The sequence below is a fragment of the Ischnura elegans genome, chromosome 8 (assembly GCF_921293095.1).
Source record: "Ischnura elegans chromosome 8, ioIscEleg1.1, whole genome shotgun sequence".
NCBI lineage: Eukaryota > Metazoa > Arthropoda > Insecta > Odonata > Coenagrionidae > Ischnura > Ischnura elegans.
Genome location: NC_060253.1, coordinates 11271784 through 11297386, shown reverse-complemented (window position 1 = coordinate 11297386; position 25603 = coordinate 11271784). Strand labels below are relative to the sequence as shown.

Here is a 25603-nt window from a genome sequence, read left to right as displayed (position 1 = left end):
ATTCATTATTTCATGTTCATTACTTCATTATTCGCTTCGTTATTGGAGATTTATCTCCTCTGAAGTTCTGGGCTGCTATTCGTACTGGGATCATGACCTCCAAATTCACCAGGATTTCAGGAAAAATCTTTATCTTCTGGCCTATTATGACCAGTTACAATCCAGTATTCTAAACGAAGTAATCACCGCTGACATTTCACCAGAAGGTCTATTATAATATGGGAAGACTTGATAATTTGGCAAGAATTCATAGTTACAGCAAGGACCAATTTTTCCCTCAACTTCATTTAATCGAAAAAAGTTTTTCTCTTTGTAGAGATAAATATTTGTAGTTTCTTTAGGAGAGTGTCTGACAGTAATTCAAGTTCAAAACTTGTCTCTTATAACCCTCGGGATACAGTGTGAGTCAGTTTTGATCAGCTCGCCTCCAAAGAAATGTATCTTATCCCACTGCCATATTTTCCTTCAGAAAGGTTGCGTAAGTTAGACAAGACAAGACTTGTACGCTGCTGTTGCCATAATGTATAATTACAGACATTATTTGCTTACAAGAAATAAGATTCTCCTTTTCAAATGACTTTGGAAAGCAAACTGGCGAGAAGGTAGCTTTTCAATAGCTCAGTATAGCTGTCGGGGTGAAATAAAAGATTAAGTTTGAAAAGTTCTAGATAACCTCTTGTTAAGTAGATACTTCCATAGTTTAGATTTCATCATTATAGATCTGCTACTGTATGTCACTGAACACTTTTTGAAGGTTCTTTTAGCTTCTTTTGTCAAGTATAGATGACTTTATAGAGTCAAGTATAGATGGAATTGTCGTGTCATTTCATAGCTCCTAATTTTAAAGAATAGCCATCCTGGAAGCATTATCAATGAAAAAAATAGTGATGATTGAAGCTTCCAGTGCGAGGAACTAAACATTTGTGGCATAAATTGAATGAGATGTAGTAGTTAGAGGAAACATCTTCCTTAACATGAACTATCTGTTACTCTTTTCTAAAATGGATACTTATTACTTTCACTACCTCCATTTTAATGTTGCGGCTGGATTTTAACTTTGTTATTATTAACTGGATTTTAAAAACTGGCTCTGTATGTAAATGTTTTTTCAATAATATGTATTCATGTCAAGTTGGTTGAAATATGAATGTGTATATTTTTTATCTTTGCAGCAAATTGATGGGGAGGCTTTCCTTCTTCTCAACCAGAATGACATAGTTACCCTCCTAGGATTTAAGCTTGGACCTGCCATAAAGGTGTATAATAGCATTGTTCTTCTCAGGCAAAGACTTACTATGTAAAAGAGTCCATCAGTCCCGTCTAGTGCTCTGTGTTGTGAATGGATCTATGTACGTGCTCTACAGTGTTCTGTTACATGGGGAAAATCCACAATCTATATCTCTCGAGTATTATGGTTTCCTGTCAGTGAATACAAAGTGGAAATTCTATAAGAAGAGCTTGGATTGGACAATCTGTATGTTAATAATGTAAACAAATCGTGTAAAAATGCTTAATAATAAGCTGAAACATTCTAATTTTTCATGAGAAAATTTTATCAGTGTCTATCACCTGTCTCTCCTGTTTAGCCTTCACGAACTTTTGAACAGTTGTGCAATTGAAGTCAGTACTAAAGCCACTGATTTTGAGTGATATCAGGTCAGCCATGCCTTCAGCTGTACGTACTTGCATGTAAGCAGGATCTCAAGATAATTACTCATGAGGTAAGTGAACCTTGTTTTGAGTGAGCCATGCGTTTGAAATATTTTACTATTTTTGGAAGTAGTACATATTTTTGTACTCAGTGCAAAAGTTGTGTGTGCTCTCGGTGTTTTCTGTTACTTCAGTTCTAGATAATGCTTATGATGGGCTATGCTTGCGAAAATCAGTTCAAATCAGTGCCATATTTGAAAAAGTAATACATAATGCCATGATGAACAAGCCCTATTCAACACATTCACTATGGGGCTGAATATCTCCTCTCCTCAGTTCCAACTTGGACAGTTGTAACCCACTGCGGCTCGTTAGTCTCCTGCCAATGGTTGGGAAGTGGAGGAATACATACATGCCTTGATTAGCACAATTTCGATATAGGGAAAATTCAATCCTTGGGGAAACATCCCAACACTGCCTAGCCTAATAATGAAGTAACTTCAACACACTTTTGATGAAACATGAACTTGCGCTAATTACTTGCAAAATTACTATCATTTTATGCACATTAATTGTATTGCTTGCCTTAACTCTTATTCTTTGTTAATATATTTGTTGAAATCCGTTGCCTTGCAATGGGCAAATAATTACCTACTCGTCATGCCATCCGGATAGCTGACCTACCGAAGTAATTAATCTCGTCTCCTAAACAGAATTACATTAGTTGATTTAGATTGTTAATTAAGTTTGGAGCAGGTGGAAAAAGTTTTTTTGAGAGCTATACAGTTTTGAGATGTCATTTTTGCTGTCATAGGTTATCAGGCAAACTGACTTCCAGCTAAAGGGTCCACCCTTAAGCCCTCAAGGTCATCGCGGTATTCACGGGGGAGAAATGGAGCGGAGGCCAAGTTGCATATGAATAGCATAACTCAATCAAGACGTAACAGGGTCCAAGACAGAGTCTCAAACACATTGGCTTCATTCCTTCCCAGCAGTCATAAGCCCTCTGCATCTCAGGAATATAGTGCGACTGTTGTTCAGGAGTAGAAGGTGGTTGTGTAGAAGTATACGGAGGAAAAACCAAACGAACAATGGCAAAAAATAGGAGGAGTTATCAAGAAAAACCATAAACCTGGAGGAAAAATTTAAAGCGATAAATTACTTGAAATCAAGTGGAGAATGTCAAAGCGATATTGTGCGTAAGTTTAAGCTAACGCTCGACTGCTCACGATGTTGACAGTCTGTGCTATTATTCTGAATACAGACGAAGTTAAACCGTCAATGACATTAGCCAAGTGTTCAACATATACACGAAGATCATTGCTGGAAAAAAAAACGGTAAGACTTCTTATTACCTGGATTTATCATAAACGGTCAAATGATATGGTCAATGGTCACAGGCAGTTATTTGTGGATTCATTTGAATCTATAAAAGAGGATGAGGGTGGTGTTTGCTCCAAAACATTTAGTGGAAGATCTGGTTGCTTACAGAATTTAAACTGCTAGCTGGTGTTTTAGTGCAGTGGTATCATGTGAATCTCCAAGTACTGACAGCACAGTCGCCGCAACATTTTCTGTGCTTACCTTAAGCAACCTTAAGCTTAAGTTGTGTTTGAAAGTGGCCCCTTTCCCCACTACTAGTTTTTGATGTTGACGAGAGGGGATTGTGTTAGAAGAGGAAACAATCTCGTTCATTCATTTTCAGAGAAGAAAACCCAGGGTTAGGCTTCTAGGGATACAAAGACTTTCACATTGCTGATTAGTGATTGATGGTAATGCCTTGGGGGACTTCAAATTAAATAGTTATGATTTGTCATTCCATAACTCCTCGAGCAATGAAATGGTATTCGAAGTCACCTTTTCCTGTCATTTGGATGAGCAACAGAAGGGCGTGGTAGACAGAAGAATCACTTTTAGACTGGTTTGAAAATTCATCATCTGCCAGCAATGCATTACAAACCCCTGAGATAGCATATATTTTTTCCTGGATGTAAGGCTACCTGCTCGAAAGGTGGGAATTTCAAAAAGCTCGTACGATATTTTTAAGTTAGAAAAATGTCTTTGAATGCTTGCCTGCTATCTTTAAAGATATTTTAAACTAAAAATGTTTGTGTAAATAAGGTCTTCTAAGGCTGTTAACAGGAACATCTGGTTTATAGGAGATTCGATATTCAACTTTTATGCTACCGGGAACGCATCCCTATCTTCCTCATGTTAAAATGCTCTTGTATAACGCGAATTCGATTAGCGCTAAGACCCCAAGGAATGCATCCCTTTGCGCTAAGCAAGGAATGGGTGTATGGCACACAGGTATCTTAATATTTATTTTTTTCAAGTTGCCACATTTTCTTAACACTTTGAAGCCTGTGGTATTCTCATGTGAGGGTAACAAGAAACCCAGGTCTTACGCTGTTTTTTATAAAATCATTCCCTAATCCGAGAAAGCACATTTAGGAGCTGCTAAATAACAGCAACTTCTGTTCAAGAAGACCAAATAGTGAATGAAAGAGACTTTATTTAAGTATACCGGGACTAGCCATGGTGATAACTTTTACGGAGTCACCCGCAATACACAAATAGTGCGAAAAATCCACAGAGGAAAAATCATTCGCCTTGACCGGGATTCGAACCCGGATCCCTTGATTTCCGGCTGAGTGCTTTAGCCAGTTAAGCTACCGAGGTGTCATTCTCCCCTGTGGAAATTTGTGGATTATACCGGACAAGTCTGGTATATGTCAGGTATAGTCCACAAATTTCCACAGGGGAGAATGACGCCTCGGTAGCTTAACTGGCTAAAGCACTCGGCCGTAAATCGAGGGATCCGGGTTCGAATCTCAGTCAAGGCGAATGATTTTTCCTCTGTGGATTTTTCACACAAAGAAAGAGACTAAATAGTTAAGGTCCGAGAGAAATGCATGGAATACTTTTCCATGGAGTTAAATATGACTGCTGGAGCTCTACCAGGCTCAGGTCTCTGGCAGAAAATACACATTCTGAGGTATCCACTGGCTTGGGCTTTGAAGTTTAATTGCCCTCAGTACTTGTAGCTAGTATTCCTGCAAACAGGTTAGCTCTAAGTGGGTTATGTTGAACCCAAACAGGCCAGTGTGCAAGAGGAGAGCTTTGAGCAGTGCCTTTCTTTTCTCTTGCTTACACGCTGTCACACTTATGTTTGTAACTGAACTTTTCAATTGCTGCAGTGGATTAGCATTGCATACACTGCAGCCAGGGTTACTCTGGACCTATGCATTGGGCAACATGAGCGATATTTTTTCACTAATCACGACCGTACGGATCGGTAGGAGCCTCAGAGAAAACCAGTTTACATAGCAACTCAGCTAATGTGTCAGAACTTATAAATACTTTCACCCTTAGCTGAGCAATTAAAGCATTTTTTATCGGAAATTTTTCCTCAGAAGGGCATCACTTGACAACTCACAGGCCATATGCCTCAAAACAACTAGATGTTCATTATTTGAATAGTTCAAATTATCCGACTGGTTTTTGCGGCATTTCCGTTACATCTCTTGCTTGCTTGCATTTACAATTTATTGATAGTAATTTTATAGAAACATAACCATTTGGATCGTGCAGAGGCATGCAAACTTGAAAATGTAAGTGTGCGCTTGCGAGAAGGTGGGGTGGGTGTCGCCTAAATGAACCAAATTTGGCAAACTGTTTCTCATACTAGTAGAATACTGGGAGCTGTTCAGCTCCTCATGGTAATAGCCATTTTCAAAATAGCTATGAATAATATTGAGGAGATGAGTTGCCTACTGCAAGACAGAAAAATATACATTGCTCGAGTTATCCAAGCAGAGAATTTCATATTGAGGAAGTCATTTGCACAATATACAGGATTAGAAAAAACATTACATGAACAATTTTTTTACATCAGGTACATCATGTCATGCCAATGATGCTGAAAAGGAGACACATCTTTCACAGAGCAAAGTTTGATGATCAATTCACGTGAAAATAATTAAGGGCAAACATTTCTGTGAGGCTTTAGCTTAAAGTCAGCGATAAAATTTACTTGAAGAGTAATTAACAATGCATAAAGAGTGACATTAAAAAAAACCAACAGTGTTACCTTACTCTGTTATTATCTTTAATATTCACTCTTAAATTGATCAGTCATAATTGCAGAAATCGATTGCCAGTACAATCAGCTATTCTTCACTGCTTGCCGGTGTGAGCTACTGGTATTCATCACAACCAAGAGGAGTGCCAATGCTTGGCTACCACGCTAGGCACATTTTCAATGAGCCCTTTTTTTTAAAAAAAAAAGACATAGTATGTATGGCTCAGAGTATAAATGTCGGACATTTTACTGCCTTCAAGTACGCATCTCCTCAGAGGAGTTGGGTCTTGAACACTAGTTATGTTCTAAAACTAATATTAATATGACATAAGAATTAGCTGTTTGGAGGGAAATCAAAGATGCTCTCCACGAGAGAAGGCTCGCAGATGACTAGAAAGCAACTTATGTACCTATTTCATATGTGCAATATCATACTGAAAACAACATCTCCTTCCACCAACCATACTACAAATTGCTGTACACATTTCTTGGAGCCAGGCTCACCGAGGGCGCTGCATGAACATTGGTACACTCTGCACGCCAGAGGCTATAAATCATGGATTAACATTTACATCATGCAATCAATACAGGCTATAAAAAGGACGCTTGGCAGCTTCAAGCTACATTACGAGTGTATACATACTTCATTCAATCAGTCTGTTAAACTGAGTCTTGGACAAAAATGATGAGGTATATCAGCTAAAATAAAAAGCATGAATTACAGACTAAGTGAAAACCTCAAACAATGTAAAACTTACATGCACAAATATAGGATACACGCAGCTGGAGTAGCGAGTGATAGATAATTCTATTCAGTAATCACATGCGAAAAAATTAAGGAAAATAATTTTCAGAGCACTGCTCATTCTCTTCTTTCACAAACTAGTATGTGAGCCCCAGAACTTTATAGCAAAGCTTTGTAGTATGGCTTGAAGAAACAGTAACTTCAAATATAAGATTTTTTTCAGGAATTGGCAAAGACAACCTGGCAGAAAAATTCACCAATAAAAAGATTCACTCTGGTCGCATGTCCATGCAGAACATTATAGTCTCTTTTTGAGGCATTCCGTTAACAAATCTCCACCGTAACATATAAAGCACCATTTTTTCTTCACTAGTCTTTGGTTCATCACCCAATGCACATGTACCAGTTTTGTCAATTATCAATGGTAATGAGCCCTTTTGAGTCTTCCTTGTACACATTTAAAGTTCAAATCCAAGGATTCCAGATTGGCAAGGCAGTAACAGTGACATCACAAAATGACCCTATTGTTGGCAGTGACAATTAGTCCATTTGTCCTCTCTGGGATGACAATGGTGACGTGCCCGTGATGAGCAAAGGCATGCGCTCTGCTTCGTCCGCTCCCTCCACGATCCCCGACATTTGCGCCAAGGCCATTGGTTGACTTGGAGCCCTCTCCTGATTTCGCCTCTGCCACACCGACACACCACCCTCTCCACCAGCAACGCCCGAGTAGTTAAGGCCGCGGCTCATCTGGTGGGAAACAGAGCAACAAGTGAACTCTCAAAAATTGAGGATTAAAATGAATGAGGATAAAATACACGGGAATGAAATTATTTGGAAAAGTAATTCAAGAGTACCTAATGAAGGCTTTTGCAAAGTTCACTAAGAAAGGGCCAGAAAATTGGGCGATTCACTCTGCATACATTCATCTTTATATTTGGTCTGCACCCAAGCATAAAATTACATACATAATAATAGCCAGAGAAGACTAATAACTTTTCCCCCCTGATAAGGGAATCTACTGAAATTTGTAAGAACTTGGAGAAGTTCAATAGGAAAAATGGGAGCAGCCTTTCACACTTTTAATGTGGCTTAATGGCATGACAATGAATCACAGTGTGTCCAATTCTAATGGCTGAACCATACAATGGCCCATATTGGAAGGGCACATTCAAACCTGAAAAAAGATGCTGGCTACAAGGTAAGAGAAAGATGAACGTACAAGGTTTACATCGTCAAATCTTTCATTCAATTCAAGAGTATTTGAAGCTGACATTATGTATTAAACCCATACAACTCTCAATGATGTGTGCAAATCAATGGGCACTTATGCATAAGCAATTAAAACAGTCGTTTTACAGGAAAAATGAAATACCAAAAAATGAGTGCCTTTACAGGATTGAATATATTTCGTGAGGAAATAGTACGTATAACCGTCACACTTTTTTGATGATCTACTTCTATTTAGATACACTACACTTTCTACAATTCATTTATTTTCACAAATGAATCATTTTTTGAGCATTGACTGGAGAACACAAAAGATGAGATGATTCTTGAAGTAGAGAAAGGGAAGCTGCATAACTGAGGATACACTAGTAATTTGAAGACTACTAAACAAGGGGTCTTTGGATGTGAAATAGGTGGATCTTGTAGAGTATGTACATCACAAAGAGACCCTATAGTTAATGAGAGGCCAAATTTACAGTGCCAGGGGCAATCATAAAGAAAATGAGTAAGGATCAATCAATAGAACTAGGTTCTCCAATCATTACTAAGTTAATAAGAGATTATTAATCCTATAATTATTTTTAAATGTTACACCGGAGTTAGAGAAAAAAGAAAATTCCACGACAAAAATTTTCTTGTTTTACAATTGTATTCCTCAAGAAATAAAATGTTTTCGATTGAGTGAATATAAACTTTAATGGAAAAAAAAACAGTAATGAAAAAATGGAGTTCAAGTAGATGCAGGAAAACCAAGATGGATTACAGCAGAAAGAATTTAAAATATAACATTCGAATGAGGGAGACTTTCTTGGCTTTTCAGTGATGGTAGCATGTTCAACGAGGCTGCCTGTTTTTCAAACCCATGTAGGCTAAGGCCCATTCAGTAAAAATAATGGACTATCATTGTACTATTATTTTCAATAATAATAAAATTGTACTACTATTTCAATAATCAATTTATTGAAGGGGCTCCACTATTAACTTTTTCTCGAGCCAAGTGTACATATCTACCAGGGATGGACGGATCCAGGATTTTTTTCGGATCCCGATTGGATACTTGACGTAAGGTGTCAGATCTTCTGATCCAAATGCATTTTTAATTTCCTCCTATAAAACGAAGAAATTATTCAAGTTCCCTCTGGGTGCATGGGATCAAAGGAATGCTATCTTGATTGTTGAATTAAAACTTTTGGGCTATGTCGCCGCGTCAGATTTTGGGTGGCCCCAACGTTTCCCGACCGATGCTGGTCGCTTTCTCAAGGGAATCTGAAGAGGTGGGATTTAAAATTGGTATATATAGGTATACGTGTCAGGTGGTGGGGGGAGGGGAGTGAGAGGTTGGAGGAGTAGGTTGTCGATTATTTTTGCCGATTACGGGTTGCCAAGTACGGCTGATTTTAAGGCCAGTGTCTCTGTTAAAGTTGTTTTTCTCCTCTTTAGATATTTCTATTGCTTCTCTTACGAGTCTCTGTTTAAAGCCTTTCACTCTCGCAACAATTTTTGCTTCCTTAAGGTCGATTGTGTGGCCCAGCGCTGCGTGTTCGGCTACTGCGGACTTCGTTGACTGCCCCAGTCGAATTGCTCTCTCGTGCTCCTCTAGACGTGTTTTAACCGATCTGCCTGTTTCACCGATATAGTTCTTCCCACAGGTCTGGCAAGGAATTCGGTATACCCCTTCGACTTGTAGTGGAGTTCTATCCTTGACGGTTTTCAATAGATGCTTTATCTGTACGTGAGGCGAGAATATTGTCCTTATCTGGAATTTGCGTAGGATATTTCCTATTCTGTCAGTCGTCCCCTTAATGTATGGCAGGAAGGCTTTCTTCTGGTCGCTGAGGTCATTAACAGAGGAGTTCGCTGCTTCTGCGGTGTTGATTTTGATCTCATTGTTCTTTCTGATAACTTTATTAAATGTTCGAGAGATAACTCTGTCGTCGAATCCATTTGCCCGTAGAATGGCCTCTAGCTTCTTCCTCTCTTCGGCAAAGTTGTTCTGGTCGCTTATTTTGTAGGAGCGGTGAATTAACGTGTTGACCACTCCATTTATTTGCGCTGGATGATGGTGAGATAAGGCGTGCAGGTACCGATTTGTTGCTGTAGGTTTTCGATACACTGCATGCCCCAATGTTCCGTCCTTCTTCTTTTCCACGAGGACATCTAAGAATGGAAGTTTTCCGCCTTCCTCCACCTCCATTGTAAACTTTATGTTGCTGTTGATCCCGTTCAAATAAGTAAAAAATTCCTGAAGCTTTTCTTTGCCGTGCGTCCAAATGATAAAAGTGTCGTCGATATATCTCACCCAAATCTTCGGCTTGTAGGGGGCGTTCTGAATGGCTGTATCTTCTATGTGCTCCATGAATATATTTGCAATTGCTGGGGAGAGAGGGGAACCCATCGCTGCTCCAGACGTCTGTTGATAAAAATTATTCCTCCACCGGAAGAAAGTGCTCTTGAGGCAAATCTCTGTCATCTTGGCGATGTTTTCTCCGAACCTGTCTTTTATGATATTTACCGCCTCGTCACAAGGAATATTTGTGAAGAGCGATGTTACGTCAAAACTGACTAGGATGTCTTCTTCTTTGACCTTGACGCCACTAATGATCTGAAGAAAATGTTGCGAGTTTTTCACGAAAGATTTAGCGTCTTCTACTGCGGGCTGTAAGATCGGTGCCAGATATTTCGCTAGTTTATATGCTGGTGAGTCAATGGCGCTGACTATGGGTCTAAGGGGCACTCCTTCCTTATGAATTTTCGGCAGGCCGTAGATACACGGAGTTTTCGGATCCTGTGGGTTGAGTCTTCTTCTATCGGCGGGATCTGGTATATGCGTCTTGATTATTTCTGTCACTATCCTCTTGTATCGGGCGGTTGGGTCTCTGTCGATCTTTTGATAAGGTCCTTCCGCGAGTAAATCTTCCATCTTCTTGTCGTAGTCTTCTTTCTCCAGGACGACCGTCGCGTTGCCTTTGTCAGCTGGTAAAATCACGATGCTCTCATTTTCTTTCAATTTTCTAAGGGCTTCTCTCTCCGCCATGGTGGTGTTATGCTTCTGGTTTTTGCTTTTCCACAATGCGAGGCAAAGGTCATCGTCAACCTCTCAAAACTTCCCCTGGACCCTGCCGCCCAGTCGATCCTTCAAAAAGGATTCAATTACGCGCTGACGCCGAAGAAAATTCCAGTAGAAGAAATCATCAGTGGAGTAGAGAGCGCCATTGGCCACTTGCCCCCCAGCGAGGCTGAAATAGTTCGACAGGACGCCTGCCGAATCCTCAGAATGAAAAGCAAAAACCAGAAGCATAACACCACCATGGCGGAGAGAGAAGCCCTTAGAAAATTGAAAGAAAATGAGAGCATCGTGATTTTACCAGCTGACAAAGGCAACGCGACGGTCGTCCTGGAGAAAGAAGACTACGACAAGAAGATGGAAGATTTACTCGCGGAAGGACCTTATCAAAAGATCGACAGAGACCCAACCGCCCGATACAAGAGGATAGTGACAGAAATAATCAAGACGCATATACCAGATCCCGCCGATAGAAGAAGACTCAACCCACAGGATCCGAAAACTCCGTGTATCTACGGCCTGCCGAAAATTCATAAGGAAGGAGTGCCCCTTAGACCCATAGTCAGCGCCATTGACTCACCAGCATATAAACTAGCGAAATATCTGGCACCGATCTTACAGCCCGCAGTAGAAGACGCTAAATCTTTCGTGAAAAACTCGCAACATTTTCTTCAGATCATTAGTGGCGTCAAGGTCAAAGAAGAAGACATCCTAGTCAGTTTTGACGTAACATCGCTCTTCACAAATATTCCTTGTGACGAGGCGGTAAATATCATAAAAGACAGGTTCGGAGAAAACATCGCCAAGATGACAGAGATTTGCCTCAAGAGCACTTTCTTCCGGTGGAGGAATAATTTTTATCAACAGACGTCTGGAGCAGCGATGGGTTCCCCTCTCTCCCCAGCAATTGCAAATATATTCATGGAGCACATAGAAGATACAGCCATTCAGAACGCCCCCTACAAGCCGAAGATTTGGGTGAGATATATCGACGACACTTTTATCATTTGGACGCACGGCAAAGAAAAGCTTCAGGAATTTTTTACTTATTTGAACGGGATCAACAGCAACATAAAGTTTACAATGGAGGTGGAGGAAGGCGGAAAACTTCCATTCTTAGATGTCCTCGTGGAAAAGAAGAAGGACGGAACATTGGGGCATGCAGTGTATCGAAAACCTACAGCAACAAATCGGTACCTGCACGCCTTATCTCACCATCATCCAGCGCAAATAAATGGAGTGGTCAACACGTTAATTCACCGCTCCTACAAAATAAGCGACCAGAACAACTTTGCCGAAGAGAGGAAGAAGCTAGAGGCCATTCTACGGGCAAATGGATTCGACGACAGAGTTATCTCTCGAACATTTAATAAAGTTATCAGAAAGAACAATGAGATCAAAATCAACACCGCAGAAGCAGCGAACTCCTCTGTTAATGACCTCAGCGACCAGAAGAAAGCCTTCCTGCCATACATTAAGGGGACGACTGACAGAATAGGAAATATCCTACGCAAATTCCAGATAAGGACAATATTCTCGCCTCACGTACAGATAAAGCATCTATTGAAAACCGTCAAGGATAGAACTCCACTACAAGTCGAAGGGGTATACCGAATTCCTTGCCAGACCTGTGGGAAGAACTATATCGGCGAAACAGGCAGATCGGTTAAAACACGTCTAGAGGAGCACGAGAGAGCAATTCGACTGGGGCAGTCAACGAAGTCCGCAGTAGCCGAACACGCAGTGCTGGGCCACACAATCGACCTTAAGGAAGCAAAAATTGTTGCGAGAGTGAAAGGCTTTAAACAGAGACTCGTAAGAGAAGCAATAGAAATATCTAAAGAGGAGAAAAACAACTTTAACAGAGACACTGGCCTTAAAATCAGCCGTACTTGGCAACCCGTAATCGGCAAAAATAATCGACAACCTACTCCTCCAACCTCTCACTCCCCTCCCCCCACCACCTGACACGTATACCTATATATACCAATTTTAAATCCCACCTCTTCAGATTCCCTTGAGAAAGCGACCAGCATCGGTCGGGAAACGTTGGGGCCACCCAAAATCTGACGCGGCGACATAGCCCAAAAGTTTTAATTCAACATGACGAGCACCCGCGAAAGTTTTAACGAAGAATTACGACGCCTCTATGGGGAGGAATTGCGACATCGATCGAAGAAATTCGACAAACTCCGAGCCAAGAAGTCATCGCTTCTGTGCCAACTATCCTTTCTACTACGTTGCCGAGACCAGCAGATTCTGCCAAATTTCCTGAGACTACGTCACCATCTTCGCTCTCAACGCACACCCCGGATTCTTCACAACGCCAGTAAACAATTACTACGAGCAGCTATTCAAGAGACCCGCCGTGAACTGGACCACGTCGGCAAGGAACTTTTCAACATTCACATCATTCTCGCCAATGCCATGAAGAAGGAAGATTTCGAGAGGCTCGACAGGATGACGGCATCACACATGATCGCGGTAGCAGAGACTACGACGGAGAAGCAGAAGAGGAAATTTACAAGATTGGAAATTTCGCAGAAACCCTACAATCCACAATGCGAGGCAAAGGTCATCGTCAACCTCTCAAAACTTCCCCTGGACCCTGCCGCCCAGTCGATCCTTCAAAAAGGATTCAATTACGCGCTGACGCCGAAGAAAATTCCAGTAGAAGAAATCATCAGTGGAGTAGAGAGCGCCATTGGCCACTTGCCCCCCAGCGAGGCTGAAATAGTTCGACAGGACGCCTGCCGAATCCTCAGAATGAAAAGCAAAAACCAGAAGCATAACACCACCATGGCGGAGAGAGAAGCCCTTAGAAAATTGAAAGAAAATGAGAGCATCGTGATTTTACCAGCTGACAAAGGCAACGCGACGGTCGTCCTGGAGAAAGAAGACTACGACAAGAAGATGGAAGATTTACTCGCGGAAGGACCTTATCAAAAGATCGACAGAGACCCAACCGCCCGATACAAGAGGATAGTGACAGAAATAATCAAGACGCATATACCAGATCCCGCCGATAGAAGAAGACTCAACCCACAGGATCCGAAAACTCCGTGTATCTACGGCCTGCCGAAAATTCATAAGGAAGGAGTGCCCCTTAGACCCATAGTCAGCGCCATTGACTCACCAGCATATAAACTAGCGAAATATCTGGCACCGATCTTACAGCCCGCAGTAGAAGACGCTAAATCTTTCGTGAAAAACTCGCAACATTTTCTTCAGATCATTAGTGGCGTCAAGGTCAAAGAAGAAGACATCCTAGTCAGTTTTGACGTAACATCGCTCTTCACAAATATTCCTTGTGACGAGGCGGTAAATATCATAAAAGACAGGTTCGGAGAAAACATCGCCAAGATGACAGAGATTTGCCTCAAGAGCACTTTCTTCCGGTGGAGGAATAATTTTTATCAACAGACGTCTGGAGCAGCGATGGGTTCCCCTCTCTCCCCAGCAATTGCAAATATATTCATGGAGCACATAGAAGATACAGCCATTCAGAACGCCCCCTACAAGCCGAAGATTTGGGTGAGATATATCGACGACACTTTTATCATTTGGACGCACGGCAAAGAAAAGCTTCAGGAATTTTTTACTTATTTGAACGGGATCAACAGCAACATAAAGTTTACAATGGAGGTGGAGGAAGGCGGAAAACTTCCATTCTTAGATGTCCTCGTGGAAAAGAAGAAGGACGGAACATTGGGGCATGCAGTGTATCGAAAACCTACAGCAACAAATCGGTACCTGCACGCCTTATCTCACCATCATCCAGCGCAAATAAATGGAGTGGTCAACACGTTAATTCACCGCTCCTACAAAATAAGCGACCAGAACAACTTTGCCGAAGAGAGGAAGAAGCTAGAGGCCATTCTACGGGCAAATGGATTCGACGACAGAGTTATCTCTCGAACATTTAATAAAGTTATCAGAAAGAACAATGAGATCAAAATCAACACCGCAGAAGCAGCGAACTCCTCTGTTAATGACCTCAGCGACCAGAAGAAAGCCTTCCTGCCATACATTAAGGGGACGACTGACAGAATAGGAAATATCCTACGCAAATTCCAGATAAGGACAATATTCTCGCCTCACGTACAGATAAAGCATCTATTGAAAACCGTCAAGGATAGAACTCCACTACAAGTCGAAGGGGTATACCGAATTCCTTGCCAGACCTGTGGGAAGAACTATATCGGCGAAACAGGCAGATCGGTTAAAACACGTCTAGAGGAGCACGAGAGAGCAATTCGACTGGGGCAGTCAACGAAGTCCGCAGTAGCCGAACACGCAGCGCTGGGCCACACAATCGACCTTAAGGAAGCAAAAATTGTTGCGAGAGTGAAAGGCTTTAAACAGAGACTCGTAAGAGAAGCAATAGAAATATCTAAAGAGGAGAAAAACAACTTTAACAGAGACACTGGCCTTAAAATCAGCCGTACTTGGCAACCCGTAATCGGCAAAAATAATCGACAACCTACTCCTCCAACCTCTCACTCCCCTCCCCCCACCACCTGACACATATACCTATATATACCAATTTTAAATCCCACCTCTTCAGATTCCCTTGAGAAAGCGACCAGCATCGGTCGGGAAACGTTGGGGCCACCCAAAATCTGACGCGGCGACATAGCCCAAAAGTTTTAATTCAACATGACGAGCACCCGCGAAAGTTTTAACGAAGAATTGCTATCTTGATGTTGATAAACATTTTAATATTTGAGATATGAAGTGAAACACTTTGCACTTTCCACATAAAAATTTATTACACTATGTGGAATAAGTGTTTCACTTCATATCTCATAATGGATCTTCACAAAGTATCTACCTCATCCATCCAATTCATTTTAATACAGTAAAATTCGGTTATAACGCGGGTCTAGGGGGACGTAGTTAACACCCGCGTTATCGGACAACCGCGTTATTACGGGAAAATGCGTGGGAAGCAATAAAAAAATCCTTACAGGTAATTTTTATAGCCAATTTATTTGGGTAATACATTATTACAATATTTATTATATGATTTAGACGCTCTACTTTAACGGGAGTTACTAAAATGCTCAGATATTTTCTTTTGCCGCGATAGTTGATGGCGTTTCTTTGTCACGTAATGTTTTATGCTTTGCAAGTGCAACAGATGAATACTATCGCAATCACTTTGTCCCTCCAACCAATTCATCAGTTCACTTATATTATTAAATAAATGGCCAATTTATGGCATCTCGACCTCACATTCGCCTTCTTCATTCTCGCTCTCATCTTCCGATGATGCAGCAGTTTTTGCGCGGCTCTGCACTGCAGCCACGATTTCTTCGTCACTCTAATAAGCAAATACAGGAGTTTCCTCGTCTTCGCGAACCCAGGCCTCGAGATCACTCACAAATAGTTTATTAGAAAGAACATCTGAAGCTTCACGTGCGTCCTCTTCCGTGAAGCCCAAAAACTCGTCTTCGTCGTCTATGCTATCGCCCGCTGTATACTCGCACTTTGACCAGCAATTTTTAATTGTAGCTGAAGTTATTTTCTTCCATGCCAATCCAACATTATAAGCCATATTCTTCAGGGTGACTGTTTTCAGATATTCTTGTACCTGCAGTTCTGAATCTATGACACTAGTGAGCAATTCTCGCCGATAGTGGGCTTTAAATGCTCTGATTATCCCTTGATCCATGGGCTGAATAAGAGCTGTCGTATTTTTTGGTAAAAACGAAGCCATTATTTTACCATCCCTCGATATCAAAAGCTCAGAAGATGGATGGGCCGAACAGTTATCTAACAGTGCCTTCTCTTCTAACTTTTTTGATCTTAAGTGGCTCTTAACCGATGGAACAAAATCTTCATTGAACCAAGATAAAAAAATGTCTCGAGTCATCCAGGCATTCTTATTGTTTTTGTAATTTATGGGTAGTGCTGTCATATTAACGTGCTTGAAGCACCGAGGGCTTCGATTTTTACCAATACACAGAGGTTTTTACTTGTGACTTCCTGATTTGTTTGCGCACAGTATTAAAGTCACTCTTTCTTTGCTCATTTTTATTCCGGATTTATTTGCCGACTTCTTAACATCAAGTGATGTTGCTGGAAGCAATCTGTAGTAGAGAGCGGTTTCATCGCAGTTATACAATTGCTCTTCAGTGTACTCACCCTCAGCAATCATCTTGTGTAAAGTCCCACAGAATTCTCTAGCTGCTTCACTGTCACTGGAACGAGATTCTCCTTGCATGTTGACTTGCGCTATCCCGTGGCGAATTTTCCACCTCGATAGCCAGCCAGCAGAAGCAACAAAATCATGAGCACCACCTATTTGTTTATTTAATTTAATTGCCTGTGCTTGTAATAGTGGACCGGATAATGGAACACCTTCACTGCGCCTCTGAACAAACCACGTAAATAAATATTCATCCACATCACCAGCAGCACTCAATTTGGCCTTTTTTCTATCAAGTCCTATTTCGTCATCCACTTGATTAACAAATGATCGTAATTTATCTTCTTCTTTCATCCAACCACGAATAGTTCCTTCAGGAACACCAAACTCCCTGAATAAACTTGATTTTGAATCACTGCGTTTCACTCAGTCGATTATGCCCAACTTTCTTTAATTGTGTAAGTTTTCCTTTTGGAAGACATCGTTTTAACCCTAAAATCAATGAAAATTTTTGTAAAAAGTAATTTTCATATTAATATTAAGCCTAAGACAAAGGTAAAACAGCTCATTCATCATTAAATGCTCGAAGCCTGTGGGCATTAAGTAACTACCTTGGTTTGAGCGCCGCAGTGCGAACGTACGAAAGAGAATAATCTCCCTCAATCTCGAAAATTATTATAGCCGTGCAACACACTTTTCAGCTCGAGTCCACAAGACACAATGACCGATCAGGAATTACCGAGTTTTTTATGGCTACGAAACAATGTATGGAATACGTTGCCAACCGCGTCAATACAGTCGCTTGAAGTAGAGCCGTTGCGACGCGTCGGTAGTCACGCCGAGATAAAATTCGCCACAAAGTTACCTACCTCAGAAAAAAAGGTCAATGTAATCATTTCGGGGGACAAGGTGAGACCCGCGGTATATCCGAAACCGCGGTAAAGTGAGGCGCGTAATAACCGGAATTTACTGTATTTTAACTACATAATTAAAAATCATTTTCATAAGCCTTCAAGTTCGAAATTAAAATTTTCCTCACGCACGTTTCTCCCAAATTTTGTCACTTTCTCATCGCATGCTGACATGTGTTTCACCCGCAAAATGCTTCAGTTGTGGTGAGGTGGATTGTGCACTTCCTTGCAATTGTTTCACGCCACAGTGCAGCGCAGTGGGGCAGCCAGGAATTTCGTTCCGGAGGGGGTTCCAAAACCAGGGGAACATTTTTGAAAAACAGGGTACCTACTAAGTTTTCTACTAATTTTAACACTTTTCATAATCCGTTAAGCTTCATTTGTCAAAGAAATGTCTTTCAAATTCATGGTTTTTCAATATTTTGCTTGCTTTTCTGAAGCAAAGTACAGTGGAACCTCGTTAAAGCGAGTACGGGCTATAGCGACACCCCCGCTATTACAAGAGATAGCCGATGCACCGTCAATTGACCCTATAATAAGCGTGTTTAAAAATTCGTTTTTACGAGACCCTTTCGGCATCGGCTCTCGCCATAGCGAGGGTTTCACCGCCGGAAGACTTTCATCAAGACTCCTTAACCTCTGTAATTGCTAGCGATCTGTTAGAAATGAAGTTAATGGAGTGCTCAGTCTCAAATTTATGTGGTAAACTGTCGTTCGATAAATATAATGATTGACGAAACAATGCCTTGCGTGATTTTTATTCAGTGCGGTGCTTATAAATTGTTTGAACAGTTAGTCGTTATTTGAGTAAGGAAATATAGTGATGCAAAAAAACATCGCCTTTCGTCTGGATTTATGCTTACGTTTATCGGATAGATGTTTATCTGTCGCCGCACCACTCCTGTTCCTGTATATCTGTTCGCAACCGGTATATTGACTATTATTTGCTCCACCTCCGGTAAAGCGACAATTCGCTATAGCGAGTGTTTATTAGTGCACCGTGGGGTGTCGTTATATCGAGGTTGCACTGTAATTGTGTTACAATTATATTTTGGGGGTGGTCCGGACCTCCCGAACTTCCCCCATATGTTGAGCTCTCCTTATCTTATCTCCACACAATGAAATATATAAATATTTATCAAAATATCGAGACTCTTCTTAAATATCATTAATGGCAAATACAGTTCATCTGACCTTCCTTTTTTCAGCTTCGTGTTCCTTCGCGCACGACGAGGTCGAGTGATCTATTTCATTGTTTCACCCCCCGCCTTTCTGTCTCTAAACGTTCTTTTCTATTCAGACTTCCTTCTTCCATTAACTCATATGCCAAATGTGTTCCAAATTTTGATCCTTTTTTCATCCCTCACCCAACTTGCACCATCACTATCGTAATTTTCCCACTATTCCTCGCACCATCTGATGACTATTCTTTGTTATTTATTTGTAAATACTGTTGAATATTTTTTGTTATTGTTGCTTACGTTGCTTAATATTATATAATTGTTTCTTCTGTTATTGTAGTCCTCTGTAATTGGCCTCGTGCCATTTTTGGACTAAATCAAATGAAATTTCAACTGCGCAATCTGGGACATAATTGACAATGTTTAGAACAACAGCGACTTCATGTGCGACGAGGTGCGGGAGCAGAAAGAGACGACCGCACAGCAATCTCGAGAGGAAGGGGTGGGAAGCAGAAGCATGTAAAGGACAGGTGGAGGGGAAGGAGGGTCTCTTTCAAGAATTGAGATTACGAATGAGGGAGTCACAGATGAACATGTCGGATCTTACTATTTTGTGACATCATTGCCTTCAAAGCAAAACCGGGCAAGCTATGTGATACATGCAGTTGGCATTTCCATCGGCATTTGAGGGGGCTAATGGTGAGCTTGTTTCTTTGAAAATTGGGCTGTTTTGACAGTGCTGAATTTTAGTATAGTCTAGTAGTAACAAGATAACTTTGTGACAATCGATTAGAAGAAAAAAAAAACTAAAATATTGCTGGAAATGCGTCGCGTTTGGTCTCATTCTATTTTAAATCATGCGTATGTCATCCAATTGCCAAAGTTATTGAGACATTTTTGGGCCCAGAAAGTCTCTCGCTTAGCATTTGTCCTCCAGAAATGGAGAATTGAAGCAGGTAGGTTGAAAAAGGTCAGTGGGTGAGACGGGGTAGAGATGAAACGGGCTTCAAGTTTTCATGTGTAACTTGATATGTATTTTCCTTCGAAAAAGAATGAAATATGGTCTGTGTGATCTTGGAAACAAAAAAAATGTCAGAGGCATGGGCTGATGTAGGGCCGAGGGTGGTTTTTCTGAAATCTGCAAACATAGTTATTTTTGATGTGGTTATTATCTTACAAGGCTGAGATTCCCCCTATGATTGTTTAATGTCTTCAGAAGAGTCACATTATGAGCCTATCGTATTTTGCCTTAAAATTTTCCATGCCTGAAATTCTGTTGCATAACCCCTAGGAGAGATTTTAAACAAAATTTTTCATGAGTAGAATAAGGGTCGTAGTGCAACGGTGCATGCGAAGAGAGGATCAGAACTCTTTCCACTCCCTCTTTCGGGATGCTGCATTCACTGAGGCATAAATTTAAAATTTGGGATCCAGATCCAATGTCTTCAGCAAATTAGGATCCTAAGTATTCGTAGAAGGGCAATATCTGCAGATATTTGGATCCGAGGTATCCAATCCGACCATCCCTAGTATATACATTGATGATAAGAATGTTTCTTTTACAAAACAAAAAAAGAATAATTACTTTGGATTTGAACCCTCCCAAAACTTCACCACAACAACCACACATGGAACAAATATACTCAGCTACAGAGCATGTCATACTAATACAGAAATGGTGAGTCCAAATATGGATCTACAACCCTTCCAAGTATTCACCCATCAATAAAATGGGACTCGTGGGTGTCTACTTATTGTTGGAAACGAGAGTACATTTGCCAAAAGTAGAATAAAAAATTTCAATTATTATTCATACAATAAGCTTCATCAGACAATATAAAACTAGGTCTACCTTTCTCTTCACTTCTTCTCTTTCAAAATTTAATAAGGGGATCCTGAAAGATTACAATATAAAAATTCATGTGTTTTTCCAGGTTTTCTACTATTAACACGTTGCGTACGGATGGCAAGAATTCTCGTCATTTTTTTCCCGAACTTTCCGGACGGATGACGAAGATTCTCATCATTTAGGCACGTCAACCTAAACAATTTTAAAGCGTACAAAACGTATTCGTTACTGCGTTTTCAGTTGTTGCTCGTTATTCATAATGAATTGATGCACCATAACGTTTGATTGGGTAAAGTTATATTCTAAACATTAGCTTACTCCGGTACGCAACATGTTAAAGTCAATAAGATACCAATAATTCAAATTCATCAAATTTTAACATTTTAAAACACTTGCTTCACATTTATTTGGAGTCAAAGTCATGCATGAAGCCAGGGTGCTTGAAAGAGCATTAAATATGTGCAGACAAAAACTAAAGGCCAAAATTTTTAACACATAAAAAGTATTTTCCACAAATGTAATGAATAGAAAATAAAATGTAAATGTAAAAAATATAATCTCGAAATTCAATTGGCTGCATATGAACCATTAAGGTTTATATTTATTGTCTAAGCTGACAGTTAGTAATGGTCTAATGATTTACTTCATTATTACTACTTATGATGAATACATTGATTCACAGATAAGAGTATGGATATTTAGTTTGTGGTTGATTTTACACACAAAATGAAGATTTTCTGGGTTAAAATGATAAACTGGCTCTTAACAGAAATTGGCAAACAATCCAGATACAGTAGACTCACGTTATTACAAAGTTCACGGGACTGCAAAACCGGAGGTTTGCAATAATGAATTTTGTATGAATGTTTATTTAAGGAATAGGGTGGTTTCCTATTATTTTTTTATTGCCTAATTCGAAAGATAATTTCTCCTGGAGTACGCATTTAACACATTTAGATTTTCGAATGACGATATCTATTTTTCGCGATTAAACGAAAAGTGAAAATTTTCAAGCGAGCGAAAACACGACGGCTAAGTAGGAATGATGGGAAAACTCCGTGTGACATATTTCTGGTTCCCCCTCCCACCTTTTGAGGTGACCTTGGGGTGAGGCTTGAGCGCTGACATGACGCAGGCTGCTAGCAGGTAGCAGAGTACCTTGCTAGCAGGTAGCGCTTGGCTAAATTATGGATTAATAATACCTTATCAAGCGAAGGAAACTTTCCGACCATGGCTAGTTTTAATAGATGATTATTAAGACATGTTTCCCTGAGCTCTGTGACTCATGCATGCATTGGCAATCTCAGACAAAACTCCTCTCCTCTCGTGTAGAAACTAGGTCCCTGTGACGTCACGTGGAGTGGCATCGCATGGGTGCCAATCTGGCCTTTTTGAAATACAGTTAAAATTGACCATTGCCATTCGTTTAAACTGGGATTTATAAAACCAAATAATTTGTATATTATGAAAACTATAATGGTGGGTAACGAATAGCAATCAATGCATTTCGTTTTCTTTGATGAAGGAAACTACCCTATTGTAAAAAAAAAAACATATTAATCTGTCAAAATTTCTTGTCTCTTCAATATCCCAAAGTTTTAGTTGCATTGTGAAATAGCTTCAGAGTCAAGTGATTAATAGGCGCACTAGCGATTAAATTATGTGCAAATATATAAAAACAAGCACATTCTTTGCATTTTGCTCAAAAGAAGAATGTGGCATGACGTAATTGAGGGTTGATATCTTCTCATATACAGTATATCCTTGATATACGAACAAGATGCGTTCTGAGACCTTGCTCGAAAGTAGATAAACCTATGCAAGGCATTGAGGAGTGCTGTTATCCTGCAGAATGCAACACTGTATCATAATCGTGCATTCACTCCAATTGTGACGAACTGATCTAGCTGACCGTGTGACAAAGCGGAGTCAAAAAAAATTGCTGTCCACGGGAAGGGAGAGTGAACGAAAAGCTGAATAGTTCCTGACTTCACACCGGATTCAATGATACTTTGTTCAGATTATGCCCAAAGTGCGAGTTCCTCAACGCCACACTGCGTCACATCGGCCAACTTGAAAAGTGCCAAATTCAACATTTTGGGCAAGCTTGAATTTTTCAATGCTCATCTTCTGAAAGTTCATAAATCGAATATTTGTGTAGGAAGAGGACTAACTGTACGTCCGAGTAGTAATGAGGGGGTCACCATGATTCCTCAGAAATGAAGCTTATTATATGACAGGGTTCCCACTCAATTATAAAATTCACGGTTTTTTCCAGGTTTTCACGGTCTAAATGTCTTCGAATTCACGGTTTGTAGATAAACCATTTTAGGCAGAAATATTGATCACGTAACAATCATCGGCCGCACGTTAACTAAAAATTTAGCAAACGCGACATACGCCATGAATGCAAACGCAGCAATGAAAGTGCTCTCTCTCCTGGCGTCACATATTGTTTGCAAAATTCAGATCGAGCTAGATATTGTGAGTGGGAGAATAGAGGGACCAGAGTGTCAGGGAGTTAAGAAGTGTCTGAATTCTTGCAAGTGTCAATAAACTTTGGTTACCAGTCTTCCGGCTTTGGTACAGGCTTAAGTTCAATGTGTCGTCATGGCACATGGACCAATAATTGCGCTTCGATTACACGCGTGCAGATAAATCCGTGGCCGTGTCTGCGCGTGACTGATCTTGAAATATGATCGAAATATCCAGTTTTCTTTCAATCGGTCAATCGTAGTTCTAGCATCGTAAAATCAAGATTTTTAAGGTTTTATGACGAAATTCACGGCTTTTTCCAGGTTTTTTCACGGTATACGAAATTCATGGCTTATTCAACGTTTTAAGGTTTTCAAGGTTGAGTGGGAACCCTGTATGATGTTGCGTGTGTATACTGAAGCATTTCTTACTAGAGAAAGAACCATAATTGATGCTCTTGAGCACAGTACAGGAGTAGAACTTATGCGTAACACAATTATTATAACGTAGCTTAGTGTATATCCTCCTAAATGCTGCTGCTCGTTTGTGGAAATTCATAATTAAGTTTTCATTTGGCAGCCACCAGAAGTGGGACTGAAGTTTGTAATTACGTGACATCTTTTACTATAGATTGGATAGGCCCAATGATTTTCTTCGTAATAACCAGAGTCTACTGTAACAACTTGGACAACTTGATAATAATTTCAGAATTTTTCAATGCTTACATCAGGTAAACACGACTTGAAATTCAGAGGAGATCAGTGGCGTAACTAGGAATATACTTTGGGGGGAGGGGAATGGCCTGGGATGGTGATCCCCCCCTCCCCCCAAACAAAGGGGGGTCTGGTAAAATTATTGAAAAATGACATGGCTGAATTTACTTTCTACATCATTTTGACACTTAAAATTAAAACTTTAAGCATATGCATTTATTAAATTGCAAAACTAGACAATAGTTTTAGATAACTTTTTATTTCTCTGAGACTTTGGGTGGGATCTATCCCCTCACCCTCCCTCCCCATAGTCATGAAACTGGCTCAGGAGATAATGTTTCACAAAATTTCAATTAGACTCAGCAAATTTCTATAAACGAGAATGAAACATAATACAGACACTGCATCTCATGCTTTTAATTGCCTACAGCAAGATATCAAGAAGTATAACATGCTAGCAATCATGCAACCAGAATGAATATTTACTAACAGCATATATAATCACAACACTTACGATTAGAATGCACGTCATCAAGAAAAATGAGGAGTCTAATATTCCAGATGCAAGACATGGACGGTGAGCAACAAAGAAAGTTTTTGAATCAATGGAAATGTGATGGTATTGGATCACAATGACAATTGAATTACATAGGATATTTCATCAATACAGGTGGATGCAAGAGTTTAGAAATAACAACAAAATGAGGATTTAAGACAATTATCAAACATATTTTAATTCTATTTTAGGAAATTCAGACAGAAAAAGATGGAGTCAACAGAAATGGAGGGAATCACTGATAAACTGAGCTTGTAAACACATGCGTGACCAAATACAATCAAAGACAGACTGCAGTTTAAGTCTTAAGTAATTTGAACTAATTTAAAACAGCTGAATATATTAAAAATCAGAGAGTAGCTTAATCCTGGGGATGAAATATGATAACTGTTTACTTAAATTGTCTTCGTAAAGATTAATATTCACATAAACTGGAGATACAATGTCATGCATCGACACATGCAAAGATGGAATTATCGAGAGCAGCTGTACTGATTTTAATTATTTTTTACTAATTGTAATCTACCTGTAAGGAAAAACTTCAATAAAACTACAAATAGATAGTACATAATCATTCAATCTTAATTGGGGAGAGTGGGGAAGATTTACGCAAATTTTATTCCAATGAATTTTCTAATTTTTGTTTTAAATTAGAAAATTTTACACATTGTGGTTTTATACAGAGGTTAATAAAGCAATTAAACTCTATGTATTCAGTTGTTGATCTATTAATGTTTTTAAGTGTAAAATTTTTTTAAAGTCCAAATCTGTTGCATGAACTTGCCCTGTTCCAGATTTTCTCTTTGCAGTCATATTTTGTCCCTTAACACAAATCAACGAATTAAATATTTCAAGGTCATCCTCTGTAGGCTATGCCAAGTTACTGCTTTTTAGAGCGAATATCTCTCTCCGACATTATCGGAATAGAAGTGCATCTCCAAAGTTAGCACATCTTTCTTGTCGCTCGAGTGGCCACTTCATAGACCGTATC

General features: G+C 40.0%; 2 protein-coding genes across 8 annotated transcripts in view; one reads left to right on the top strand and one right to left on the bottom strand.

The window, feature by feature from the left end:
• The window catches only part of LOC124163355 (lethal(3)malignant brain tumor-like protein 3), a 74134-nt gene extending 72594 nt beyond the window's left edge, over positions 1–1540 (top strand). For all 6 annotated transcript variants that reach the window (XM_046540207.1, XM_046540204.1, XM_046540208.1 and 3 more), the window contains one exon: positions 1173–1540. In XM_046540207.1, coding sequence (XP_046396163.1) covers positions 1173–1301 — 129 coding nt within the window. In that variant the 3' untranslated portion in view covers positions 1302–1540. The remainder of the gene's footprint in view (positions 1–1172) is intronic.
• A 3912-nt stretch (positions 1541–5452) lies between these two features.
• The window catches only part of LOC124164580 (autophagy-related protein 9A), a 40590-nt gene continuing 20439 nt past the window's right edge, over positions 5453–25603 (bottom strand). The window contains exon 14 of one of the 2 annotated variants that reach the window (XM_046541978.1): positions 5453–7229. In XM_046541978.1, coding sequence (XP_046397934.1) covers positions 7020–7229 — 210 coding nt within the window. In that variant the 3' untranslated portion in view covers positions 5453–7019. Of the gene's footprint in view, positions 7230–24572; positions 24606–25603 lie in introns of those variants that run through there. The other variant, XM_046541979.1, reaches the window with a different exon arrangement.